General features: G+C 41.4%; 1 protein-coding gene across 5 annotated transcripts in view; it reads right to left on the bottom strand.

Annotated features, from left to right (window-relative positions):
* The window catches only part of Bmper (BMP binding endothelial regulator), a 245,404-nt gene that overhangs the window by 54,325 nt on the left and 166,278 nt on the right, over window positions 1-24,801 (bottom strand). For 4 of the 5 annotated variants that reach the window (XM_048786453.1, XM_015490216.2, XM_048786452.1 and 1 more), the window contains exons 12-13: window positions 18,938-19,267; window positions 12,315-12,651 (exon numbers count right to left, since the gene is read on the bottom strand). In XM_048786453.1, coding sequence (XP_048642410.1) covers window positions 12,315-12,651; window positions 18,938-19,267 — 667 coding nt within the window. The remainder of the gene's footprint in view (window positions 1-12,314; window positions 12,652-18,937; window positions 19,268-24,801) is intronic. The other variant, XM_048786454.1, reaches the window with a different exon arrangement.

The following is a 24,801-nucleotide window of genomic DNA, read 5'->3' as shown; positions in this document are numbered from 1 at the left end:
CACAAGAAGAAATCAATTTGTGTAAGTACAGCACTTATCTGTCCCCTGGCACAGAGTGAACACTGGAAAACATGCACTCTTTCTTACTCCCTCATCTGTGACAGTTTGTCCATTCTTATTAACACCATAGAGTCATGGAGTTCCTCCAAATGCAGGAACTTAATACACATTCAACTAATAATTGCTATTACTTCCTACTTCCAAGGGCAGTGGACCTACAGGCCTCCATTTTGAGTTAACATCTGATCTTTTTTCTCCTGGAGTAAAATATCAACCTCAGACTTCCCACAGTCCAAGTTTACTATCCAGGTCAATAAATCCTCACAGTGGCTACAAAACTTCAGGTCAGTATCTGCTTAATATCTTTCCTCCCTGGCTTTGATCACAAAGACAAAATGAAGACTCTAATTTCCTGGTTTCCTTTTCATATGGAAAAGCTTTCAGGGTTTCTAAAAGGTCTTCTGGCCCATGTGCAGCTCAAGTGCATCCTACCTACTCACACATGGGCCATTTGCTAGGGAGACAATGAAGAAACCAGCTCGTCCCCTCTCTTTAAACTCCTAACACTAGGTAAGACAGTAAAGATCATAAAGAACAGCTCTTTCATGTTGAAAGAATTATTAATTCCAGTATTGTCACCAGATTTCCCGATTTCCTTGCAAAGTATTTATTTCTCTACTCTTGGTGCCCATTGACCAAACTCTTTAAAAGCCTGACGCCCATAAAAAGGAAATGGAGTTTTACAGACACATCCTGTTGGCTGTTTTGGGTGCACAGGCCTGGGCTCCTAGCTTTGGGCCTCCCCATCCTGCAAATGGGGGAGGAGAGGGTCCCGATAGCTCAGCCTCTGCACAGGAATGCTCAGTTTCAACTCCGTCCATCAACAAAGCTGCATTGTATCCAGTGTTTTCTCCCCTTCTCTTGCAAGGTCCTGGGTGATTCATTTAAAAGTCCCCAGAGTGGCTCCCCATGTAGCCCTTACTGTGGGAAGTATCTCCGTGACCAGGAAAACTGACTCTGGATTCTAATTCTCACTCACAAATGACCCAGCTAAGCAACTCACTAGGAAGTAGTAAGATTTTCTTTCTTTCTTCCTTTCTTTTCTTTCTTTCTTTAAGACTTAAAAAGGTTGACTCTGTGCTCTATAAACTACACACCAAGAAATCACCACTTTGGTCTAGGTAGACATATCCTTTGTCCCCCTCACTCATGAACTCACTCTAGATTCCACTTGGAGACAGATGATATAGGGACCAAAGAAAATTATGCCCATCAGTCACATAAACATCTTTGCAGAAACAAAGATTCAGAGAATTAAGTCTCTACAGGAACCTGGATAGATTTTTCTAGTAATCCGTCCACCTGAGGCAATGGTTCTCAGGATAGGATGCACTCCACTGACCAGGATTAGTTAGAAATGCAAATTTTCCAGGCTCATTTAGGCCCACTGAATCAGCTCTGTAGGTGATTCTGATTCTTGTGAAAGAACACGTGGAATATGCAATAGGTAATTTTAAAATTATTGAGAAATAAATGGTAAATCAACAGTCTTGAGCTTTACTGAACCACTGCTCAGTATGACCAGCTCTCAGGTAAGGGTGAAAGTTATGCCCCATTGTGTCTGATAAACTTGGGGGTGTAAATCCATAATGACTTAGCTTCTGCCTCTGATTTACTGTCCACAAACCTTGACGTCAGTGGCACACCCCACAGAATTTCTTTTCTTTGGCTGTTGATTAATCATGCCACCTCCTCCAGGAAGTCACCCCCTTATCACAGTATGGGTTGTCAGAGCACCCAGCACATCCTCCATCAGAAACTATCCCTCCTTGTCGACACTCCAGGTCCCTCATCTTTCTTATTCACTTGCCTGACTTGCTAGCTCCTGAAGCCTCAAGACTCCTTTATCTGATTCACTGCCGTGTCTCCAGCACCTTGAACAGCGCCTGTTGTAATGGTGTAATCAATCAATCACAACAACAGAAGAGCCTATGCACATTCTTTTTCACAAGAGGTAATATATACCTACTGTAATTTATTACTGATTGATTGATTGCCTGTTAGACATGAATAATTGACCATTAACCTAGAAAAGAGGTCTGTGGATCCAATAATATAATTTTCTCAGCACTTTCTTTCCCAATAAAATTGCCAACCTCCAAGTCTATTTTTTTTTCTTTTTTAAACATATGCACACTTATGAATACTTGGTATTTAGCAGTACCACAGCCCATCTGTGTGTGCGAGTGGTGTGGACAGTTCAGCATCCGCATCCCTGCTGCTCCTCTGACTTACCAAGTCAGAAGGGAGATGAGACTGAATCTTAGATTTCCATGTAAACTGAGAACTGTGTCGGAGCATCCAGGAATACAAACACTTCCCCTCAGCCCTGACTTTGGCATATGCCCCACAGAGTCTAACTTTGGTCAACTTGATTGGGAAATGAAGAGAGTCCTGGTGGCCTTCAAACCCAGTCCAGATCTGAGCCCTGTCCTGGATCCCTGACATGCTCCCAGATAGCACAGGGTCCAGCGTGCCTACTTTGAGAAGCATATGATGCTGCCAGAATACCAGCTGATTTCACAAGACGCTGTGTCTGATCATGTGGTTTCACTGAGTCACCATGCTGGACTCATAACACATCAAAGTCCCAACCAATCTGTATGTGGCTTGATGGAAACCAGCCCACACAGGGCTGCCACTGAGGACACCCATCCCCAGGTGCTCCTGATTCTGAGGAGTCTGGCACCCCACTGGACATCTTGACTTTCCAAAGGGCAAGCTGAAACCACAGGCTCAGACGTGAATTCAGACGTGAACCATGTGGCCAGTGTCAATAGACTCCTTGTCACTGTGTCTGGGATATACAAGAGAAACCTCATCTAGTCTCATGAGAAGCTCTTGGGTAAAGATATTATGGCCACTTCATAATGAAAAAAATAATGGAAGCAGAGAGAGATTAGATCCCTTGCTCATGACCACTGTCACTTATTCCTTAACTGGTTCCAGGAAAGATTTAAGTCAGCTTGCAAAACTACATGCAGAATGAAATACAATGAAATTTAGTGAATGAAGAAAACAGGAAAGAGAAAAATTAAACCAGGCTTGAGATTAATTCTAAAATAAAACCCATGCCTTAAACTTGTATACACTTGATAGAAATGGTTCACAAACTTGGCCCTGAGTTGTCTGATAACCACTGTGAACAGGAAAGGAGGACAGTCCAAAGACTAAAATTCCTAAGAACTTTTCTCCTAAGAACCTTGGGTCTTCTTTGAGAACCTTTTTATAATTATTTTACAAACAACATTAGATAACACGACTTTCTCTGTCTAAACAAGAGAGTAAAATAGGACAGAGAAAGCTATAACAAGAAGACTTAAGCCAATAAAAATATCTAAATACCAAATTGAGCTCAGAGCTTCTTCTTCATCAAGTGTCCACCAGGAAAGACTTGCCTACCTGCAGGTGATACCCCAATATTACCCTTGAGTTACTATGTAAAGGTTAAATGAAGCTCATGTCATTAATTTAAAAGAAAAAAAAGGAAAAAGAAAACTGGCATCAAAAAGTTAAAATATGTCCAACATTCTTTTCTTATACCCTGTGTCCCAATAAAAACTAAATCAAGACACATGAATTTCTCATCTAGACTTCCACTCTGTAGAGCACATAGAGGACAAATATATTATTTTTTAAGTTCAAATTCATCTTTCAGAATTAATTATCCCTTTTGCACCTTCCCATCCAGCTCAAATAATTTGTGAAAAGCACACTGTGGAAATTTTAATTAATTCCAAAGTAGTGTCTGGTTTTGTTTTGTTTTGTTTTAGGAAAAAGTATCAATTTCTACACAAGATAGGAAGAAGCTCTTCCAGATGGTCTAGAAATGACCATGTAAAATAAAAGAAAAACACTTCTTCAAGTGCTAGCACCAGATGGCATAGGTCACTCTGCAGGCAAGTTCCACACAAAGCAGGTTTATATTGCAGTGCAGTGAAATGATACTACTAATAAAACTATCTTCACTGAGCATAGTCCTGTGCCAGGTCTGGATGAGTCCCTCACAGGGAGCATCTAATGCAGTCCTCACCCCCAAACCATCTGGCCACATGGGAGACACTCCACCATCACCCCCTGACACACAGGGCATCTGTCCTGGGTGTCACATGTGAACTCACCTGCCCAACAGCAATGACATATAAGTGGGGGAGCTCAGAAGATGACCTGGCCCGCAGCCTGGTTGCAGAGCCTCCTTGACACCCCACCATACTCACTGGGTACCGTACTGCGTCTCACTTTCTAAAAGCACCAGCCATGGCAGCCTCCTTCCTGGACTTCAAACAGGCCTTGTCCTTTCCAGCATGGGGCCTATTTCCCATGCCCTCCATGGGCCTCCTCACCAGCTTCTCTCATGGTTGGTGGGCCCCACTCACAGGAGAGCTCCCCAAAAAGGCTCTTCCTGTTCACCTAACTCAAAGTGGACAGACCCCGGTGACACCTATTATATTATTCTATTTCCTCCATTATACTTCCTGCCATTGGAAATGGCCTCACTTCTCATTTATAGCTATGAATTCTCTGACGGAAGAGCTTTGTCTCCCTTGTTTGGTCCCCACTCACCACCTTCTCACCACAGTACCTGACACATAGCTGGGGCTTCATGGAAAGTTGTAGAAAGAAGCAATTTAATTAATATAGTTCTCGGAAGCTCATGACAGAAGCAGGATGTGTGAAAACCTGAGTGGACAATAACAAGATACAGAAGCAGCCATATGTGACAGTCCCGCCACATTCTCTAACAGAACCAGACCAGGTGTTCCTGTCAGGCTAGCTGCTCGGGCTCCTCAGGGGGCCTGGAATGAGTCCTTTCACCTCTTGGTGTCTTGATTAGATCCACAGTGAAATGCGGAAATCATTACTCATGTCAGGCTCATTCTCACAGAAGCAAAGGGCTTTACACCCATAAATAATGATACGATAATGAAGTTACACACATACTGCCTCCTGCTTACTAAGAAGTAATCAAGGAGTTCCCTAAGCAGCCAAGAGAGATGCTACAAAATAATTAGTGTTTTACCTGCTACAATGACACTCATTCAAATCTGTGTTCAAAAGCCTCATCTAATTGCATCTCGGAAGGTAATTTTCTGAGGAGAAACGCGGCAGGATTCTAGAATGTTTATGCTTAAAATAAACTCAAGCTAAAATTATACAATCAAACTGAAATTGCATTTGACCTTGAGCTAGGAAGGTTATATGTGAAAAAATTAACCTTGCCCAAAGAGTCTGGTCTTTGCCTTTGAGTACTGAGAGGTGATCCTTAGGCCCCTGGAATGTTTCACTTGACAGTGACTTTTTTTTTTTTTTGGCCTGAGCACTGTGATCACCAACGTTTATTAGTGGGATTTAGGATGGAAGCTTTGGGCCATGCAATAACAGTTCCAACCTTCAAAGAAATTGGAGTCCAAAGGCATTACCCACTAGGCCTCTCATAAGGGCTGGAGACCATAGGTCAGCCACAAGGGCAGCATGTGACCAAGTCCTAACAGGAACTCGACTTGGGCTAGCTTCCTGGTTGGAAATACCCAGTGAAAATGGCCACATATTGTGGCTGAGAGGAGTTAACACCAGTCCAGGATGCCATGGGGAAAGAACAGAAAAGCTCTACATTTGGGTACTTCCAGGACCATCTATCCTATGTGTCCCTTCTTATTTTAATCTGAATCCTTTCCTATGTTAAATTGTCCCCATGAGTGTGATGCCTTTTGGTTTGTTCTAGGGACATTATCGCCCCTGAGGATGGTTAGATGATGCCTAAGTGAGGGTGGCCTTGTGTGGACTGGGCTCTCTCTGTCTCTAGCTCTCTCTGTCTTTCTCCAGCATTGATTTTAGGTTCCCTGAGAAATCAACTGACAAGTTGATTCAATCTCTCCCCCTAGGTTAGCCTGTCTTTTAAGACAGGGACAGTTTTCTTCATTTCTTCTTCTGTTAGGAATAGTATTTGTCACTTCAATATGAAAAATTAAACATGACAAGATTGTAGATTTGGGTAAAATGACTTTCTAAGTATCTTCACATTTTTCTGAGCATTCACACGTTTCTTTCTACTTTGTCTCTAAGAAAACTGAACTAACCAGGATGGTCCCTTGGAGCTAAACTCCAGGCAGCTGATAAACAAGTTAAGACCTTTCTCTTGGTCACTTTGGTGTGTCCAACAGGGAAAACTCTACCTGTGGATGAGGTAGAGTTGAATGAAAGGTTGAAAGGAAACTATCTCAAGGCTTTGGGTCTGACCTGGGAAAAATAAATAAATAAATAAATTCAATGACAAGGCAGATGATGTGACTTCTCTGTAGGAATTCTGAGTAACACCAGGAAAGAAGACCAGCTGGACTTGGCAAGATCACCTCTTCAAAGGAATAGCCATTGTACTGCCATGAGAGGAAGTTAATTTGAGGTATTAAGATTACCTGAGAAAAGCCAGGCAAAAACATCTCTGGGTCAAAATACCACAGATGATATCAAGGCCAAACACCAGCGGAGGAATAGAACTGGAGCTAGAAAGTCCAAGTGGCTTACAAGTAAATTGTGACAGGCAGAGGCAGACACAGAGGCTCAGAAGTACCACCTGGCCTGCCATGGGCAGACACAGTATACATTCATCCAGTAAGAAGTGTTCAGTTTTTGTAGCATTAAAGATGGCCCAGAGGCCCTGCTGACTCTGACCAGTCTACTCTCTGAAAAGACAGAGACCTGTGTACATTCCAATTATAAGTGCATAATTGAGCATGAAGTTGAAGACCTGAAGTTAGCCCAGAATGGGGACCAGCAAAAGCCACAAGTAGAATCCTAGAGGATGCAGCTATGAGGCTGGCTGAGAAGAGCAGCTCTTCCAGGGGTAGTGCTGTGTGAACTGTGAAAGAGTAGAAAAAGAAAAGACAGCCTCCATTTCTCAGGGAACCTAAAATCAATGTTGGAGAAAGACAGTAACAATATAATATAGGATATGTGCTAAGTAATGACAAACATGATCAGAGAAAGTAAGACACTAAAGAAAGAGCATTTACAGAGGCCTGGAATGAAATTGGAATTGTGTCTTCAGCTTAGATCAATGCAGAAAACAAGGACCATCAGGAAGACATGAGAGTGACCAACCCAGATGCAGAAACATATATTGTGTATTTAGATAGTCAAAGGAGTAGCTTAAGGTAGAAGTTGAGAGAGAGAGAGAGAGAGAGAGAGAGAGAGAGAGAGAGAATTGAAAGAGAAAACACTGGGCTGGGATTGTGGCTTAGCAGTAGATTACTCTCCTAGTACCTGTGAGGTCCTGGATTCAATCCTAAGTATCACATAAAAAAATAAATAAATAAAATAAAAGTATTAGGCCCAACTACAACTAAAAAATAAATATTAAATAAAAAAGAAAGAGAAAGCACTAACTAGTAGGGAGGATATTTTGAACTTTAAAACTGAACTTCTCAGAGCTGAAGTCTGGTAGGTGGTACAACTGAGGTGTCTACTGCCACCTGGTGTCAGCATACCTTAATTACAGATTCAGGGTAACAACTCCTCTTAAAAGCTGAGTCAGCCAAAGGAAAAATAAAAAGTAAGCCCTATAATGTCACATTTTAGAATAAACGCTTCATTTGATTTAGAACTCTAGTTCTAGTGGAGGTTGGTCTCAACGAGGTAATTAAAAGAGTAAACAAATATGTTCCAAGCATGTCCTTCTTTGAAGTAAATTGACTCGATTTTAATTAGAGAACAGCAGTAAGTTTTGATTCTCTCACACAGGCACAGAAAGTCTGCACTCCTTGCCTGGATCTTCTCCTCTTGCTTTACAATAAATGATTAGCTTCCTTCACAGGGAACACAAAGTGGGTTATTCAGGAAGGCTGTGATCTTCCCCTGGAAGAAAGCCACTGGCAGTCCCAGGATCCCAGTATATCCAACACCGTTGTGGCTGTCCCTGTTCCAATGTTCTCCTCTGCTACCTCCTGTCTCCTACCTCCCTGTACCTCAGCAGGAAAGGACACATCTGTGAATCCTCTGGCATCACTTCAATTCCTTACAGCTGTAAAAACCACTGCATGGAAAGAAAAGAACATTTCCTAGACTGGGAATCCCCAGACACTTTCCCAAACCGAACAAGTGAACAGAATTGTTGCTCTGGTGAATTACAACCCATTAAGGAGAGTGCGGGAGGACAGCAGTGCGGAGAGGCCGGCAGTCTGAACGTCTGGGCTTCACCACACTCCACCTTCACTGTCCTGACTTCTCTGCAATGTGGTCCTGCCCTGACTTAAGAGTCCTGCTTTACTGGCAGGGTATACTCAGTTGGAACTGTGTCATCTGAGATGTGCATCTGAGTTAGGCGGAAAGCCCAAAGCTGGTGCTTTGAAAGCACAAGGAATAGAAGGCCCTCCAGGTCCCCGCCTTGGCCCACACAGCACCAGCCACCTCCCAGCCTCTGTGCCTTGGGCCTAAGGCAGAAGCAGGCAGATGGGTTTGATATTGGCTCCTGAGGATCTCAATCCCTTTTAGACTCCTCAGTTGGCAACTAGGACACAAAGGAGAAGCAGTATGAGACTCAGGGAGGGAAAGGAAAATGAGAAATGAGAAATGAGAAAAGAGACAGGAACACCATCAACACTTTCTCCTCAGAGGAGCCTGCAAGTCAATCATATATCATCCAAATGACTTCACATTAATATAGCCATAGTATACTACCCCTGTAGCCAGCAGGAATTTCCCATAGCACACCAATAAAGAAGAATGAAAACAAAATTGCTAAAGGGGATTATTTAATTGAAGGAAAAGGCAATTAGAAAAGCTGAGACTTAAAACATGCTATCAACAAAGTCAGCATTTTTATGTGATTCATTACTAAATTATTTTGCGCCCCCACAGAATCAATGGGTTAATTAAAGGAAATTATTCTGATTACAAATAACTTGGTCATGTCATGTTTTTATACCAAATTAGTCAAGAGGGGTCAAACTGATAAGCAAATTTTAAAAGTCAGCAAATCTTAAAAAGTTCCTGAAAAAAAAAAAAAAAAAGCTATTGACTCACCTGTAACCATTTCTTATTCACTGACAAATGGTAGTTTTCCAAGTATTTTGACAATGGCCAGTTTTCTATTTAAAAATGTTGAATTGTATAAAAGAGCAAAGTAAGAGTTATAAACTCTAGACATTTCAAAAGTGAACTCTAACTCAGAGGAATCTGAATTATGATTTTGATCCTATAAAAAGTGTTATATTTGTAATAGAATTTGCCTAGTGGAATGTGTCATCTGATTAAGGAAACCCCAAATCGGTAATATTTGTACACAGAAATACCCTCCTTACTGCCTCCCTTCTCTCTGTTGCAAACACAAGCGGCTTGAAAAGTTGTATGAATATGTTTAACTACTTTATTCTTTGTCCTAAAAGAAAAATATAGACATTTCTTTGAAGGATGAGGGGAAAAATAAAAGGAATCAAACTCCAAGGTTATCTATGTATGTGTCTGTTCATGATATCAAGATAATATTCTTTAGTCCTGTAAGGACTGAGAAAAAAATACATCTCAGCCATGGTCCTGAGCATATTTTCAGATTCCTTTTACAAATTCCATCAATTATTTTAAATACATGAGCAAAGATGCACATGTCTGTGATGTCATATTTTTTATTTGGATTAGGGTCACACAGAGCATCAGGGTCAGCAGATCAGTTGTCCATGATGAAAGTGGGAGAGGTCAACAAGCAGAAATGTAAGTGGCTGGGGGGAGGGGTTTGAATTTGCCCTTGGAAGACAGGAGTGCAGGACAAGGGCACCCAAACACCAATAGCCCACTGTACATGGACTCCAGGTAGTCACTGTCACACAGATGCTAGAGATAAAAGATCTGGAACTCAGCTGAGCCTCAGGGTCACACAAATTGAAAGCAGCAGACTCGGAATTGGGTACAGTCTGGTTTAACCAGGGGCTCCTTCTCAATTCATTGCTTCATAAAAAGTGACCCTAGAATCCCAGATATTTGATTCTCCTGGAGCTCCCTTGAGAAGAGAATCACCTTTCTATACAGCACCCTGTTGGTTTTCTTCTCCTGCTGCATAAGTGTTTGGAAGAAAGGAGAAAATTCCAGGGTCTGCCCAAGGTGAACCACTTCACTTCAAAATGCTTGAGAAAGCATTGTTTTATTGGACACTGAGATCAGCAGCAGGGTATATGGGAGACAGAACTGCCCTGCAGTCTAGTTCTCCCTTCCTGAGTGCCTCTGTCCTTCCCAGGAAAGGGTGGAAGGCTTTGGAGGACACTCTGCTGCTACACGGTGCCACCGATGAGCACAGCACAAGCCCACATCCCAGCCTCTGAGCCTACATGCACTAAATCCCAAGAGCTTGCTCAAGAGCTTCCCAAACTGGGCATCAAGCCCCTAACTCATATGAGCAATTTCCACTGTGTATCTGTAGTTTCTGTGGCACCTTTAAAGGGCAGAAGTGACCGCCATCCTCTCTGCTCATGCATGTCAAAGTTATCGCTTCTCACAACTTTTGCCAAGACGTTCATCATATTCTTGCAGTAGTCCAAGGATCACAGCACTAATTAAATCACCAAATGCCAAAGCAATAGAAATTTGGAAAAAGGGACTAATCTCTGCAGGCCTGCTCTCCAATTTTTGTTTCATGACAATCTTCTGAAATGAGATAAAAACCCAATGGTAGACAACGGAAGCTCTGGGAGAAGCACAGCCTTTCCACTCTATTTTAAACAGAGAAGAATCCAATCCAAATCTGTGAGTGTAATGGAAGAGCTTCCAAAAGAGGCCTTCTTCTTGTTTGTTATTTAAGTGCTATTGGACGCAGCAGTGAGGTATTAGGGAGCGCTCAATATGTGTGGGCTCTTTGCTGAGCATGTTTTGGCCATCCCACTCAATCTGAGTGGCAATCCTTCAAGGCAGCTTCCTTTGTTATCCCCACTTCACAGATAGGCTAACTGAGGTTTGTAGAGCTCGGGTAACTGTTCAAGGTTGTACAACCTGTCTGAGTTTCAAGTTCTGGGAAACCTCATAACTCTAATTGCTGTACTCTACAGCTTCCTATCAGAACTTCAAGGGAAGATGTTTAATTCTAAACGAAGCCAGGTTTCTCCAAGCAGTTAACTCACTTAGTCTCACCTTCAGATCCTTCGATTTCAGTAGAAAAGGGATGTGGCCCATGTAGAGAGGGAATGCAAGGAGGAGAAAGAAGGGAACCCGGAGAACTCAAATTATAGCAGGAAAATGTCTTGAAAGAGCTAAATGTATGACTTGGAGCCAAATGGTTTGGCAGATGCAGCCATGTTCGTGGATTTGTGATGACAGGGATAGTCTTTTTTCCACCCCACTTTAAGCTGCCTTTGTAGAGCTTTATCTTTTATGTCCAAAGATCAAATTAAAAAATATCACATTTAATGAGAGCTAGGGGAAATAAACTGGTGGCAATTAAAGAGTAAAAATAACCTCTCTGTGGTTGCAGACCACAGGAGTTTCCTAATTTTAAGAGGCACAGGCAAATCACTTAAACAAGGCCTTTTGGGCTGTGTTCGGCTCATGTTTCCTGCCCCACCCATCGTGGTTAAAGCTATAGGCAGCCATAGCCCTTGAACCTGTGGAATTGTGCAGTAAATGGAAGTACAACCAGGCCAAACTCATCAACTCACAAACACAATCTTGTGGCACGGAAGTCAAATTCAAGATGTCTTTGTAGCCAGTTGCATTGTGTAGGAGGTAGCTAAACAGAGTCAAAAGAGGTCATGGAATTGACTATTGGTGAGAGCCCTTCCTTTCTCCAACCTCAAGCTCCTTATTTTCCCTGTGCAGATTTGGTCTGGACAAGGCCATGAGGCTGACCTGAACTCTTTCTCAGACCTAGAATAACAGAGTTTATGCAAACCCCCAAAGCTGGCCAGAGTGATTTGAGATTCCATTTGAGGAAATCATCTCTGCCCTATATCACTGTGGTTTAGGCCAGAACTTGGGAAACCCTCCATAATCTTAGGGTCAAGCTAACACCCTGGAAAAGCCCTGTGGTGTCATCAGCTTTTCCATAAATCTGTAGACACACAAAACTATAGAGTGGCCTAGAAGTTTGCCCTAGAACACTTCCTGGAATTTCCCAAATGGGACATCATGTGAAGCTGACTCAAGACAAGATCAGCTACTGAACAGAAAGAATTTGAGAGGCCTTGTTTTGCATAGCAGGAGATTTGACAAACTCTATTCCAAGATCAAGTCTATCCTAGATCCGTGACCCCACCCCATTCCCAGAACATTGTACTTACCTATAGAAAGTAGCATAGTCCACTGTTGAGTGGCAGGTCTGAAACTCCCAAGATTTGAGCTTCTGGCATTCCCGATGGGCTCGGAGCTTTACTTTCACCGTCCCTTGACACAGCTCAGGAACTGGTTTCCTCTGGGGTCTGTTGCAGAACTCATTGGACTCCACCCTCCAAGATTCAGCAAAGTCATCCACATCAAATTTGAAGTTTCCATCTCCACCAATTAAGTCATCACGTTTGTGTCCATTGTAGTTGCCACACAGGCCACACAATTTGCCCTTGAGATGAGGGGCAGCCATGACCTCTACAAAACTGTCTCCATCCCAGGATATTTCCAAACCTAGAGGAGAAGAAGGGGAGAAGGGAGTTCAACCACTCCTGAATCTCCTGATAATTCCCATGTGTCCATAGCTTTACTTGGTAGATACAGCCATCGTCTTCTAACAAGGAACACTTCGAATCTATCCAAATTCTTGGTTACATTTTGATCTGACCACATTAAATGTCGTATGAATTACATAAATCACTTATTTTGGGGGATTAGGATTTTTAAATTGAATGAAGTTTGCTCTTAAAATATCTATGTACCCCTGGTTTGATCACCCTACTCTGAGGTTTATATTTTTGTCCTCTTCTAAAGTAATTATGTTAGTCCAAATTGTGCTTCCTTTATCCAATGACTATAGTGTGGAAACAGAAAGAAACAAAGACTATAATTCCTTATGTTATTTTTGTTTCTTTATCCAAAAATTCCTCCATGTAAGTATTTACTCCAAATACCACAGGATATTAAAGCAATAAATAGATAGCTTCTGAATACATCCTCCTCAAGGGATGATACATTAATGCAAACATGTGCTCCTTCATTATTTTATTTTTATTCCTGAGACATGAGCTTCTGACCCATGTTTCCTGGGGTTTAGTTGTTGGGAAATCTTTACACCGTCCATCTCTGGGGCCTCCAATGCAAGAACACTAATGAGTTTCAACATTTGAGGCAGCACTAGAGGTTTCCAGGCCATGGACAAAAGCTCCTCTTGTGCATCCATCATTAGGGCAGTACTTCCTTGTTCATCAAGGACACTGTCTTCACCCCAGGAGGCAGATGACCAAAGACCCTTCTGGGTTTGCTGAACTAATTATCTAAAATGTTGGAGGGTTTGTCTAAAAACATGCATATTTCTCTAGATATACTGGCCCAAGAGTTCCCGGAGCCACTCTAGCCAAAGATTACTCTGAGTGGAGGCATTTTTCTAGTCTCATGTAGGACAGCCAGCTTATGTCACAGAGCACAGCTAAGCTTGAATAAGAAGAAACACTCTCAACTCCACTCTGATGTTTTGCATGGAGACACTGGTCGCAAGAGGGAGGTGTTTGTGAAAGCATTTTAAGGTTCAACCCAAAGTAAATGACTATCTTTCCTAGTTTTCCTTTCTTTTGTGTGTGTTGGAATCTTTTCTTAATTGTTCTCATGATGATCCCCTGGCAGTGCCTGAGCCCTCCTGTGGATGATGGCACTATTTACCAGGGAATGCCCAAGAGCAACCCATGGCATGAGCTCTAGGGAACAACTACAACAGGTCAATGTGCATTTCTACACTGAGACTTCTCCTTAGTCACTGTCACTGTCTCCCAAGAGTAGCAACCACAAAGGAAGTCTCTTTTTTACAAAAAATTCTTTGCTGATTTTTTAAAAATTTTACCCTTTTGGGTTCCTGACAAAACTAGTCTTTTATTTTACCTGTTGTGAGCCTCTGAAAAGAGAAAATTGTCTTTTCTCCTCAAAGGCTTTGTCTTTTATACTGAAAGCTCAAGATTAGCCTGATGAGCAAATGTTCAGAGTTGGGGGATGAGGTGTGAGGGGACAGGAGAAATAGGGGAAGAGAGGGAAAAGGAGGGTGAAGAGAGAGAGACTGAGAATGGCTCTTGTTGGTATGTGAAATTGGCATATGGCAAAAATATTAGAGTTATGGAAGTGAGCTCAGGAAGAAACACTCAGAGGTAAGATTCTTAAGCTAAGTCTGAACACAGTCTGAGAAGAGAAATGGCTGCCCAAAACGCTTTCCAGTGAGAAGCCCACACAACCATCACAGGACAGTTACTTCAGGGAGAATTATTGGTAAAATAAACTAGAGGTCTAAAACTGGGCTTCTTGAGCAATAAACAGAACGGCCCATAAGGAAATCACTGGGTGGTAAGTGGAAGGAACAGAAGCATTCTTACTCCAAGGTGAATGACAGAGAAGATTTCTTGGTTAGGAGAAACAGGCTGGATTCAGGAAAGCAATTAAATAGATCTGGAAAAAGGAGGAAAAGGGTGGCCACAGGGAATGTTTTCCTGGGAGTAGCATAATGAAGAGAAGACACTAAGGGGGCCAGGTAAGGAGAGAAGGGACACATTGCTAAGACATCCACACCCCGGGCTGACCTCCCAACATGGATCTCTGTGAGAAAGTGGTGTCAATTCTGACAACCACAACTTTCACATAAAACAATTTCTCTTTCTTTATACTCCATTAACTAACACATTATCTGGCACACAGTACATACTTAATAAGTGAATAAATTACCCTTGTAATGGTGATGCATTGAATCTGCAAAACCAAAGAAATTGTAAGTTTCATGCTAGTTAAGACACTAAAATAACCATTTTGAAAGAGGGCAAACAAACTATAAAATGATTTGTAATACACTCTCCAAGGTATAGAAGAAACTTGACCTCACAAGCCTGTAGCCGGGCAGTTACTCAGCAAGAGAAATGAGGGGAGAAAATCAATTCCAAACAAAGTCTAACTTTTAGAGCATGATTCCAAAGACTTTTCCATGTTGCAAAATTTTCCAAACTACAAATCTCTTTCCTAGACAGCAGGCAAATACTATTCTTCCAAGTGCCACAAATAGTTGAGAATTTTACACCCAAAGGAACTCCAATATCATTACTGACAATGATATAGTAAGTTTGAGATTTTGGGCAACTGAGTTCATTGGAATTCAACTCACAGTGAACAAATCAATCATTGTGTTCTTTCTTTCTAGTGGACTGGTGGTCCACACATGCTTGGAAAGTTGTAGACCCACTGTGTTTTAGGTAAACACTCCTCAAAACCCATGACAACTCATTCATAAAAACATGGTCTCCAAAGTAAGAGAATAATTTGTTATTCACTCTCTTTTTCAATCTCCTTGTTGTTATTATTTTAAGAAGATTTTTACAGAACAATGCTAGGCTTCACACTGGGAAGAAATGACTTATTTGACTTGGGATGACTTTGACTCTCTCTGTATCACTTACATATGTGTCCGCATGAGTCCTTTTGCCCTCTGAGAGTAAAATCCACACAAAGTTGATTGCAGTCATGAAAGGAAAAAATACTAATAAGTTGTAATTGAGGGAATGTATTTTAACTAAGGATCTTATGAGAGGAAACCATCATGGAAGTGTTCGCGGGGCTGTGGGTAGTCCTTTCTGCAGCTGGGTTGAGTTGGCCAATTCTCTGCATGGGAAATTGGGTAGAAATAACTGGCAGAGTCAGAAGGCTAAAGCTGAAGCATATGTCCCATCTGTGGATGTGAGCAGCAGCTGCATTCCTTCCACTTTAGGAATGACCTTCCCATTTCCCCTTCTCTGAGTAACTGCTTTACCAACTTACTCCTCACCCTCAAGAAGAGTAGACAAGACCACAAGCTGGGTTTGTTGTTTGTGTGGTCATTCTTTCCTTTGGGAGATGTTTGTTTGCTTTGATTTGCTTATTGATGCTTTTGCTGCTGTCCACTCAAAGGGGAGAAGAGATGCAAAATCTATAGACATATCACAGTAATGTGTGAAAATGGATATTTTTTTCCTGCTCAGATTTTATACCAACGGGATAGGAATAGAATACATTGTTTCACTTCAAAAACTATAGAGAAATACCAAGAATAAAATAAAAAGCTGCTTTCCAGTGTGTTAAAGATTTCAGGCAGAGCTGATATACCTCTTCCAGGTAGAGATGATGTAGTACATAGTTGGCAGAAAGGAAATATATTTTTAAATTATTTGCTAAGTGTCGAGAGTTGGGGCAGGGTGTGTGGTGGAGGTGGATAATGCTTAACCCACCAAGCCTTGTCACAGCCCACTTGTTAGCCTAATTCCACCCAATCTCCATGGCCACCTGTGCTACTCTGATGGATGTAGCATCATGAAGTGCTGATTCCATAAACCACAGGGGCAAAAGACAGGCCTCTCCATCTTCCATCCCCCAGCTACAGGCCTGATTTAAGCTCCTATTTTGAAGACAGTACCCTTTGATCACATGATTTTATGAAATAAAACAAAAATCTGGTGGAATAATACCCTAAAGAAATACTGTGATATTTTAAATAGATGATCGATAGTTGATAAAAAAGGAAATGTCCCTAAGGGGTAGTTGAAACTAAGATGGTTAGACCTGGGTGCACACACTACTGTCTAGAAATCAAGTTGTGTCATTGAAAGGATAAGTTTAGTGCCCAGAGGAATGCAGCTCTTTCCTAGGAAACAAGCTCGTGAATTTGTGCACTACAGAAAATCGTTCATCTGGAGTGTTAGGCATGCCATAAAAATGACTTACATCGTGGAAACATAGATGGAAAAATAAATTGTAAGACTGAGTTCAAGGCCTAGAATAGTTGAATTTACTAATCGAATTATGGTATTTATGGCCTATTATTATTTTCTTAGCAGTCTCATCCTTTTGCTCATTTTTATGACATGGAATCCTGACAAAGAGTACACTTATTCCATCACATTTTGCCAGCTGAGCATGGAACAGATTTGAACCTCCTAGGCTGTTAGTAATCTTCAAGTACCCAGGATTCCTTTGAGAACTGGGCTGTGGCTGACTAATAATTCCCATATCAGTAGACTTCACTGTGTTTGTGCTGACTTGAAAACGAAAGACAAGGTGCTTCTAATTAGTGCTATGTAATAATGGGTCATCTTGTACATGTTTTATAGGGAGCCAAAAAGTGTTTGTCTCCTTTAAAGAAATTAACTTGGGCCTATATTTGCAGAGCACCATGTCTTTTGGATACAAGAACAGGTGTCTGGATTTTTCTGAGCAAGACTAATGTCTTTAAAGTTGAATCATTAGACCTCTTCACATCTGCAAAGTAAAGAATGGGAATATTTCCCTTTTACTGAATGCTCCAATACATAAATACTTAGAGTTGTCTCACTGAAACTATGATATATTCACTAACTGAAAGCTCCCTAGACTTTTCTTGGCTTCTTGCCTTTATTCAGCTAAACTGGCATGCCATAGGCTCAAATCAATTTGTCAAAATATATTCTGGCCTTAACTGAAACAATTACCAGGGTCTTGTAGGTATGGCAGACACAGTTTCTATGGACCCTCAAAAATGCCTATTCTATCAAATGGTTCCCTTTTGAATCTACATTGTCCAAAAATACTAGAACTCACTCAGTTGATGCCTTTACACTGTTAAATGCTCTCCAATGCAAAAGCAAAAGTTCGCTGATTTCCTTGAAGTTTCATGCTTAAAGAAATAAGAGTGCACAGGAGAATATGCAACCCAACATCCAACTAACTAACAACATGTGTTAACCAAAGGTGGGAACCATTCATAATGTCATGAAATGTGCAAATAAGCTGAATTCATTCTCTAGGGCTGAAAATCAGGAACCTAATTCCTCTTCTAAAATGTTTTTCTTAGGTAGCACCTATCAGACAAAGACTTGAGCCTCAGAGATCACTAGCAGCCATGAACAGTGGCCTAGTGGGAACAAATCTGATCATGGAGTACAAATGCAATCCAGTGGGCATAAGGCAACAGAGGATGCTAAGAGAGGACCTCAGTCAGCAGCTTCATGTGCCCAATTCCCAGCTGAGGGTGAACTTTCAAAGCAAGCCTCCTAAGTATTCTCTAACAAAAGACAATGGTTTGGGCCATCAATTCATTGAGTAGCCTTCCCTAGGGGTTCATATAGGGTTATATGCTGTTCATATGGGGTTCTGGTCACCCCCCCACTCCCATCTGCACACTCACAGGCAGCAGCCTCTTTTTCCTTAACATAGGATAACCCAGCGGGATGAAGGCACCCGGCATCCTGTGTATATAGCAAAAGTATGCAAGAATCAGCTCTTCTGATGTGGACATTTTATGTTTCTTTTAAACACCACTGACACTAAGCTGTTTACTTTTGAGGATTCCCGCCTTACTTCTTGGACACAGGCTAACAAGGAAACCTTCTTTCTCACAGATGTGAAACTGTTATGCATAACTCGCTGAGCTGGGAGAGATGCTGACAATTCCAAGCTGAACATTAACGGCCTAAAATAGCCACAACACTTGAGAGAGGTTATTTGATGAGTACAACGGCTATTTTTAGAATGAGGATGGAAAGGGTTCTGGATGTCAGAGATTGCAAGACTGGCGTCTAATTGCAAGGATCCACGTGGTACAAACATCCTGGGTCATTCTGTGGCATCTTGGGGATGTGCCTTTCCCATGGGCAAGGAGGAGGCAGGTGAGGTCAGAACACTTTTCTGCCTCTGGGTTCCCCTCCTGCAGGAGGGGCGCTCTAACCAGTGCCTGCTGCCGCTGGCGATGGTAAGGTAAGTAAGAAGGAGGCCACAGAAGCCCCACCTGCTCTGGTGGTCACTTTCAAGAGGTAGCCGTCCAGGTCGATGTGGAAGTGCGGTGCGTGGCAAGGGAGCGCGATGCGCGAGCCGTTCCAGCGCACGGTGAGGTGCTGCTGAAGGCTGATGGTGCTCTCGCCCAGCACCAGCTCCACTGACTTGGTCCAGGAGAAGGAGCGGGTCCTGCGGGCATCGTTCTTCACCAGCACCTGAAAGGGCGAGGCAGGGGAGGAGCAGTCTTTTGTCAAAACGTACTGACATGTCCCCTGAAAGTTAAATGTCCGTCCGTCAAAAGTGTTGTAGTGGGGATCTCCGAATACCGTGCAAACGCCAGGCTCTGCGGATGAGTGAAAGATAAAAGCAGGGTCACAACCAAGCGAAGGATTCAGAGAAATCAGGGGTTCCTGCAATAAATACGGGTAAGGGAGGCCATAACAGAGATGTGCTAAGGGAAATCAACTTTAAAAAAAAAATGGGTTGTTATAAAAAGTTTGACTCATTTTTACTTCTGGTGCTTTTATATTTAAAAGTTATTTATAACATCTCTGAAATTTTAAGGCGTCTCCATTTGTAACCTCCATGTGCTTCTTTAGATAAGGGAAACTAAACTCAGGCCATTAAGAGCTAGCCTTACTTCATAACTGACATAAACAAGGGCAAATTAAGTGCATAACTAAAAATGGCAACTAGCAAACGACACTACTAAAACATTAGTATTAGTTCCACTTAACCAACTGGAAAAATTCAGAAGCATGATATACTAAATGTTACCCATAGTTCTAAAGATAATTACGATATTCAACTCTCACATATTTGCTAAGAAAAAAAAAAAAAAACAGAATTGCCAAACAGATGAATGTCTACAAGTGTCAGGAAACAAGTTACTGATCAATGTTTGCAGATTTGTTTTGTAAGTTTTCTAGAAATACAAGATTCTTATATTTTTATCAAATACAAAAATCTAAAGTTGGAAAAAATATAAATCACAGAGCCCATCATTTAGTGCATTTAAGAAATTCCAATGAATTCATCACCCTGAAATATCTTTAATTCAAATATTTATGAGACCAAGGTAAAGTTTTATACTTTGGAGCATCTCAAAAGTTATATAACAGAAAATTAAATATTGTTCCTTTTTTAAAACAAAATTTGGCATTGGTTTGTTCTCTGTGTAAAGATATTTTATCTGTTTCCAAAGAGGCATGAACAACAAGGAAATGAGGAATTTATTTAGAGAAATTAGTCCAAATGATGAAAGAACTATAATAAAAAGAGCAATTTCCAGTCAACATCCAAATAATAATCATGTCAAGAATAATAACCAGAATAAAACACCAGGTCAAGAACATGAGAATGTCCTATAAACAACTGCCCTAAATATCTCCAGGAAGGACTAAGCCCAGACAGACCATAGATATGCCAACTGGTCTGATAGGACCAATGGGATCCAATGCAAACATTTGCTTTTAATTTTAAGGTGTTTGGAGAGTAATGTTTTATGTTGTGGTACATTATGTCATTTCAGATGTCAATTTCACGTGACTCCACACAAATCATATATATTTGACATTTGCTAAGTTAATTATTCTAATTGGTGTTCCTTGTCAATATTTGATGGTGATTCACGAGAGAGAGAAAGAGAGAGAGAGAGAGAGAGAGAGAGAGAGAGAGAGTTAGTTTAGGGTATGTAGGAGAGTTTCAGTGAACAAATACGCTGATGAATATATAAAAGGCACTACCCAGAGGGGAACGGTAGAAGTGGGTGGGTTCAGCAGTCATATTTGAATTCATCCTCCATTTCTGATCCTTTCTTATTTTTCTCTTCGCCATTTTTTTCTCTTCGCCAATTTTATTCTGCTTATTGCTTCACATCGTATGAGCCCCCCCACCTTCCTAATTCCATGTATCCTCTGCTAGTATCTCCCATCTAACCTCTGCCTGGTGCATTTTCCAATCATTCTCAGTGGGATTACTTCTGGAATTCTCCTATCACACATCTCCCTCGCATTCTGATTAAAAAAAAAAAAATCTCTCCCTGTCATCAAAATGTTACCTTTTGGGGTTGGGCAAGGCGGTTCTTTGAAGTGTCTCAAGTGATATCAGGAGAATGATGGTTCCAGTTTAATGCGGCTATGAGCCACAAAAGGAATGTGTCTTAACCTGATTACCAAATTCAAGAGAAGGTTTGTTTTTTGTTTTTTGTTTTTTGTTTTCAGGTTCTTAACTCTACCTATTCAGCAAGAAAGCCCAGAACCAATCAAGGCTTCTGAGCTTGGAACAGATGGACCTCAGCTTGGAAAAGCCAAAGCACAAGGTGCTGAAGGAGCTAAAATTACACTCCCAAGGGTGTTCTCTCTGCTCTGTGCAGAAAGGAAATGCCCATAGATGCTGTCTATGTCCTGATGTGATGGCCTACACAAGGATGTTCCTACAAGGAACAACCAAGTACCACTTCTCTTGATATCCTAACTGCAACTACATCAAAATTATCATTAATGAAAACATTTGCCAAGCTAACATTTACCAAGAATTCACTACATACCCTAGCATTCTTCTACATACCTATGATGATGGATACATCATCAGAAACTATATTTAGATTGTCTCCTAACATTAAATATATGGCTAAGCACTTTGTAGTAAATAATAAAATGAACTATGAAAAAGTTTGTGAATTATGTTCATGACTGAGGAAATGCTTATAGCATAAAGTGAAAAATAGGCAACAAAAGTCTATGCTAATATGTTCTATGATTTTTTTTCTTTTTCTTTTTGAGATAGGGATCTTGCTATGTTGCACAGAGTGGCCTTGAATTCTCAATCCTCCTGCCTCAGCCACCCAGGTAGCTGGGATTATAGACTTATGGCACAGCACCCAGTTCTTTTGAGGATAATAACTATCTTCAAATAAATATATCCACACACCAAAATTACAAACAGTGGCTATTTCTTGATAGCAGAATCATGATTGACATTTGCTTTTTTTTTTTCTTTCTTCTGCGTGGTTTTCCTGGTTTTATTTTGTTTTATGTCTGGTTTTACTTTAGTAGTCAAACTCTAGACTCTACTAATTTATTTACTCATGTAGATAAGACCAATTGCATAACAAAGCAAATCCTCAAAGAAGCAAAAGAAACTGTCCCAAGTTGTCCTAGGGAAGCCCAAGCTTGCTCCAAGCTGAGAAAGAGGCAATGGGTAGGTCCAGAGAGACCCTGGGTAAGGGAAATCATGTGTGAATTTGACCCTAAAGAGAGAGATTTTTCAAGAGTCCCTTCTTATGGAAGAGAAGGATTTGGAAATCTGAGTGATTTCAACGTGTAACAGCAACACAGAAGAGGCCAGCAAAATTTCATGACTGTGGGGATGCTTGAGAATTATGTGTTGCATTTGGGGACATTTGTATCACGAGCTAAAATAATTTTGAAACTTTGGCCCCTTTCCCTGGCACCTCAAGGTCCCCATGCCAGATCCTGCTGGAGCAGCACACACATGTGCTGGAGAACGTCTGAAAGTGAGAATCTCAGGATTACAGAAATCTGCCTCACTGAAAAGGAAAAGGGCCAGAGAATACTTAGGGGATAAAAATGAACAGTGTATTCTCATATTTTTTTTTCCAGCAGACCCAGTAAAATGAACTGCAGTCCAACATGTCCAGATGTCCAGTCACACTCTACTGGAAATTTTGGCCAATAGTTAGGGAGAGAGGAAAAGAAGCAGCTTAAACAGACCATCCTCAAACTTGCCTTATTTGAAAGAGCCTAAGTCAGAGGAAGGGGAGAAAAACACCAGTGTCTCCTTGTGTCACTGTTTCAGACTCCTGAAGGCAAATCGTGAGCTCTCATTTTTGTTTTGGTTTGTTTCCCACAGATTGGTTTGGTTTGTCTGTATACAAACACATAGGTATAGGGGAAATAACGATCGGAAATGTAGAAACCCAAATATTAAAAGTGCATTTATTTTTCTCTTAGGTAATGGAATGATGTTGGGACATCTTTTCCTCTTTTATGTTTATGTATATTTAGATTATTATTTACATTTACATTCCATTGTTTACAATGACTATGTATCCTTTTGGAATAAGAATATTCACTTTAAAAAGTTAAAACTCTTGGATGAAGCTACATCACTTTGATGTTCTGTACTTTAATAAGACTGCTGCCTCCAGAATATAGTTCCAATGCTTTTCTCTCAACTGTATCAGGTACATTTGTCTCTACCATGGATGTATGTATTCCAATGAAATGCCTTTCCTCTGAGAGCAGTGATTGTTCTCAAAACATCCATCAAAAAACTTAAGGAGAAATTATAAAACCCTTTGTTATAAAGACTAAGAGAAATTGAGCAGACTGTAGCCACCCCTCCCCCAACACACACACACACAAAGAGAAACAGAAAAGCCTGAGGAAGGGGAAAAAAATAGCATTCATTTTTCAGCCACCAGAAAACAATCACCATTTACAATTTGTGTGTGTGTGTGTTAACATATTTAAGAAAATTCTGTGCATAATATTTTATTTCCTATTTTTCACTTAACATGTCATTAGATTTCCAGTTATTAAATGTGTTTTGCTTTGGAAACACCGATGGGAACTTCCACCCTCAGTCCATGACTCCTACAGGGAGGACTGTGTCCTCAGCCCCTGGTACCATGCCACTACATACATCAGTACACCTCCAGAGAGTTCTTCTAACCATGAGGAAGCCTATGAAATAAATGAGACTTTAAACTTTCCTCAGCACACACTGCAGAAAGACAGGGAACTGGGCCCCAGAAGACTAGCTCACTGTGCTGGGCAGGACTCCTAGAAACCCCAGAAGGACAAGAGTCATTGCAATGACAAGTCTGGGTTAGAAAGCAAGGAAGTCTGGGACTCGGGACACTGCCTGTGACATGGACCTTTCTTCTCCTTGATGAGCTTTCCCCTGAATGGAGATGGAAAAAGTAGAAAAAGGCTGTGGTGTGACCCAGCAGGACCTGAAGTTCTCCATGCAGGAGCTCTGGCCCTTCTTTGGGGTGTCACCAACAGCTGTAGGCCCACAAGGTGCTGAAGTTCCAACAGATGCTCAATTAGGTGGCACCTGGATGCCTATAAGACTTATATTCTTAGATTCGTAAATCTAGAACTTCATTTAATTTCTTTTTTTTTTTGGGGGGGGGGGTACTGGGGATTGGACTCAGAGGCATTTGACCACTGAGTCACATTCCCAGCTCTATTTTGTATTTTTCTTAGAGACAGGGTCTGACTGATTTGCTTAGTACCTCTCTTTTGCTGAGGCTGAGTTTGAACTCTCCATCCTCCTGTCTTAGCCTCCTGAGCTGCTGGGATTATAGGTGTGCACCACCCGCCCCCAGCTTCATTTAATTTTACTGTGTTTTGGGGGGCTGGGGGCAGGAAAAGGGATGGTATTCTCTTTCCACTTATCCATATCTGCCAGAAATAGTAACTGGTCTGCATATGAAATGCTGATTCTTCAAAAAGTCACATAGGTATTTCATTTAGTATATAAATTTGTTTTCACATATTTCCATAACCCCATATACTCACCAACTCTAAACAAAAGAGCAAACAAAGGAAACAATCCCTAACCTCAAAGGTCTAAATTAAAATAAATCCAGATTCAAAGCCTGGAGTGCCAGCACCTTCCCCAGTGGAGCCCAGTGCTTCCTACCTCTCACCTCAGCAGCCCAGTGGGCCTGTGCCCACCCGGCACTTCCTCACAGTTCACACAAACACACGTCCTTCAGCCCTCAGCTCCAATGCCAGATCCCCTGTAGCCACATCCCTGATGCCTCAGTCAAGGTCATCTTCTTCCTCCAAATTCCCAAAGCAAAACTGATCGCACAGCTGAGATAGTCTGGGATGGTTAATT

This window comes from Marmota marmota, unplaced genomic scaffold, assembly GCF_001458135.2.
Source record: "Marmota marmota marmota unplaced genomic scaffold, marMar, whole genome shotgun sequence".
Lineage (NCBI taxonomy): Eukaryota > Metazoa > Chordata > Mammalia > Rodentia > Sciuridae > Marmota > Marmota marmota.
Note: the sequence above shows the minus strand (reverse complement) of the source record. Positions and strands in the feature narration are given on the sequence as shown.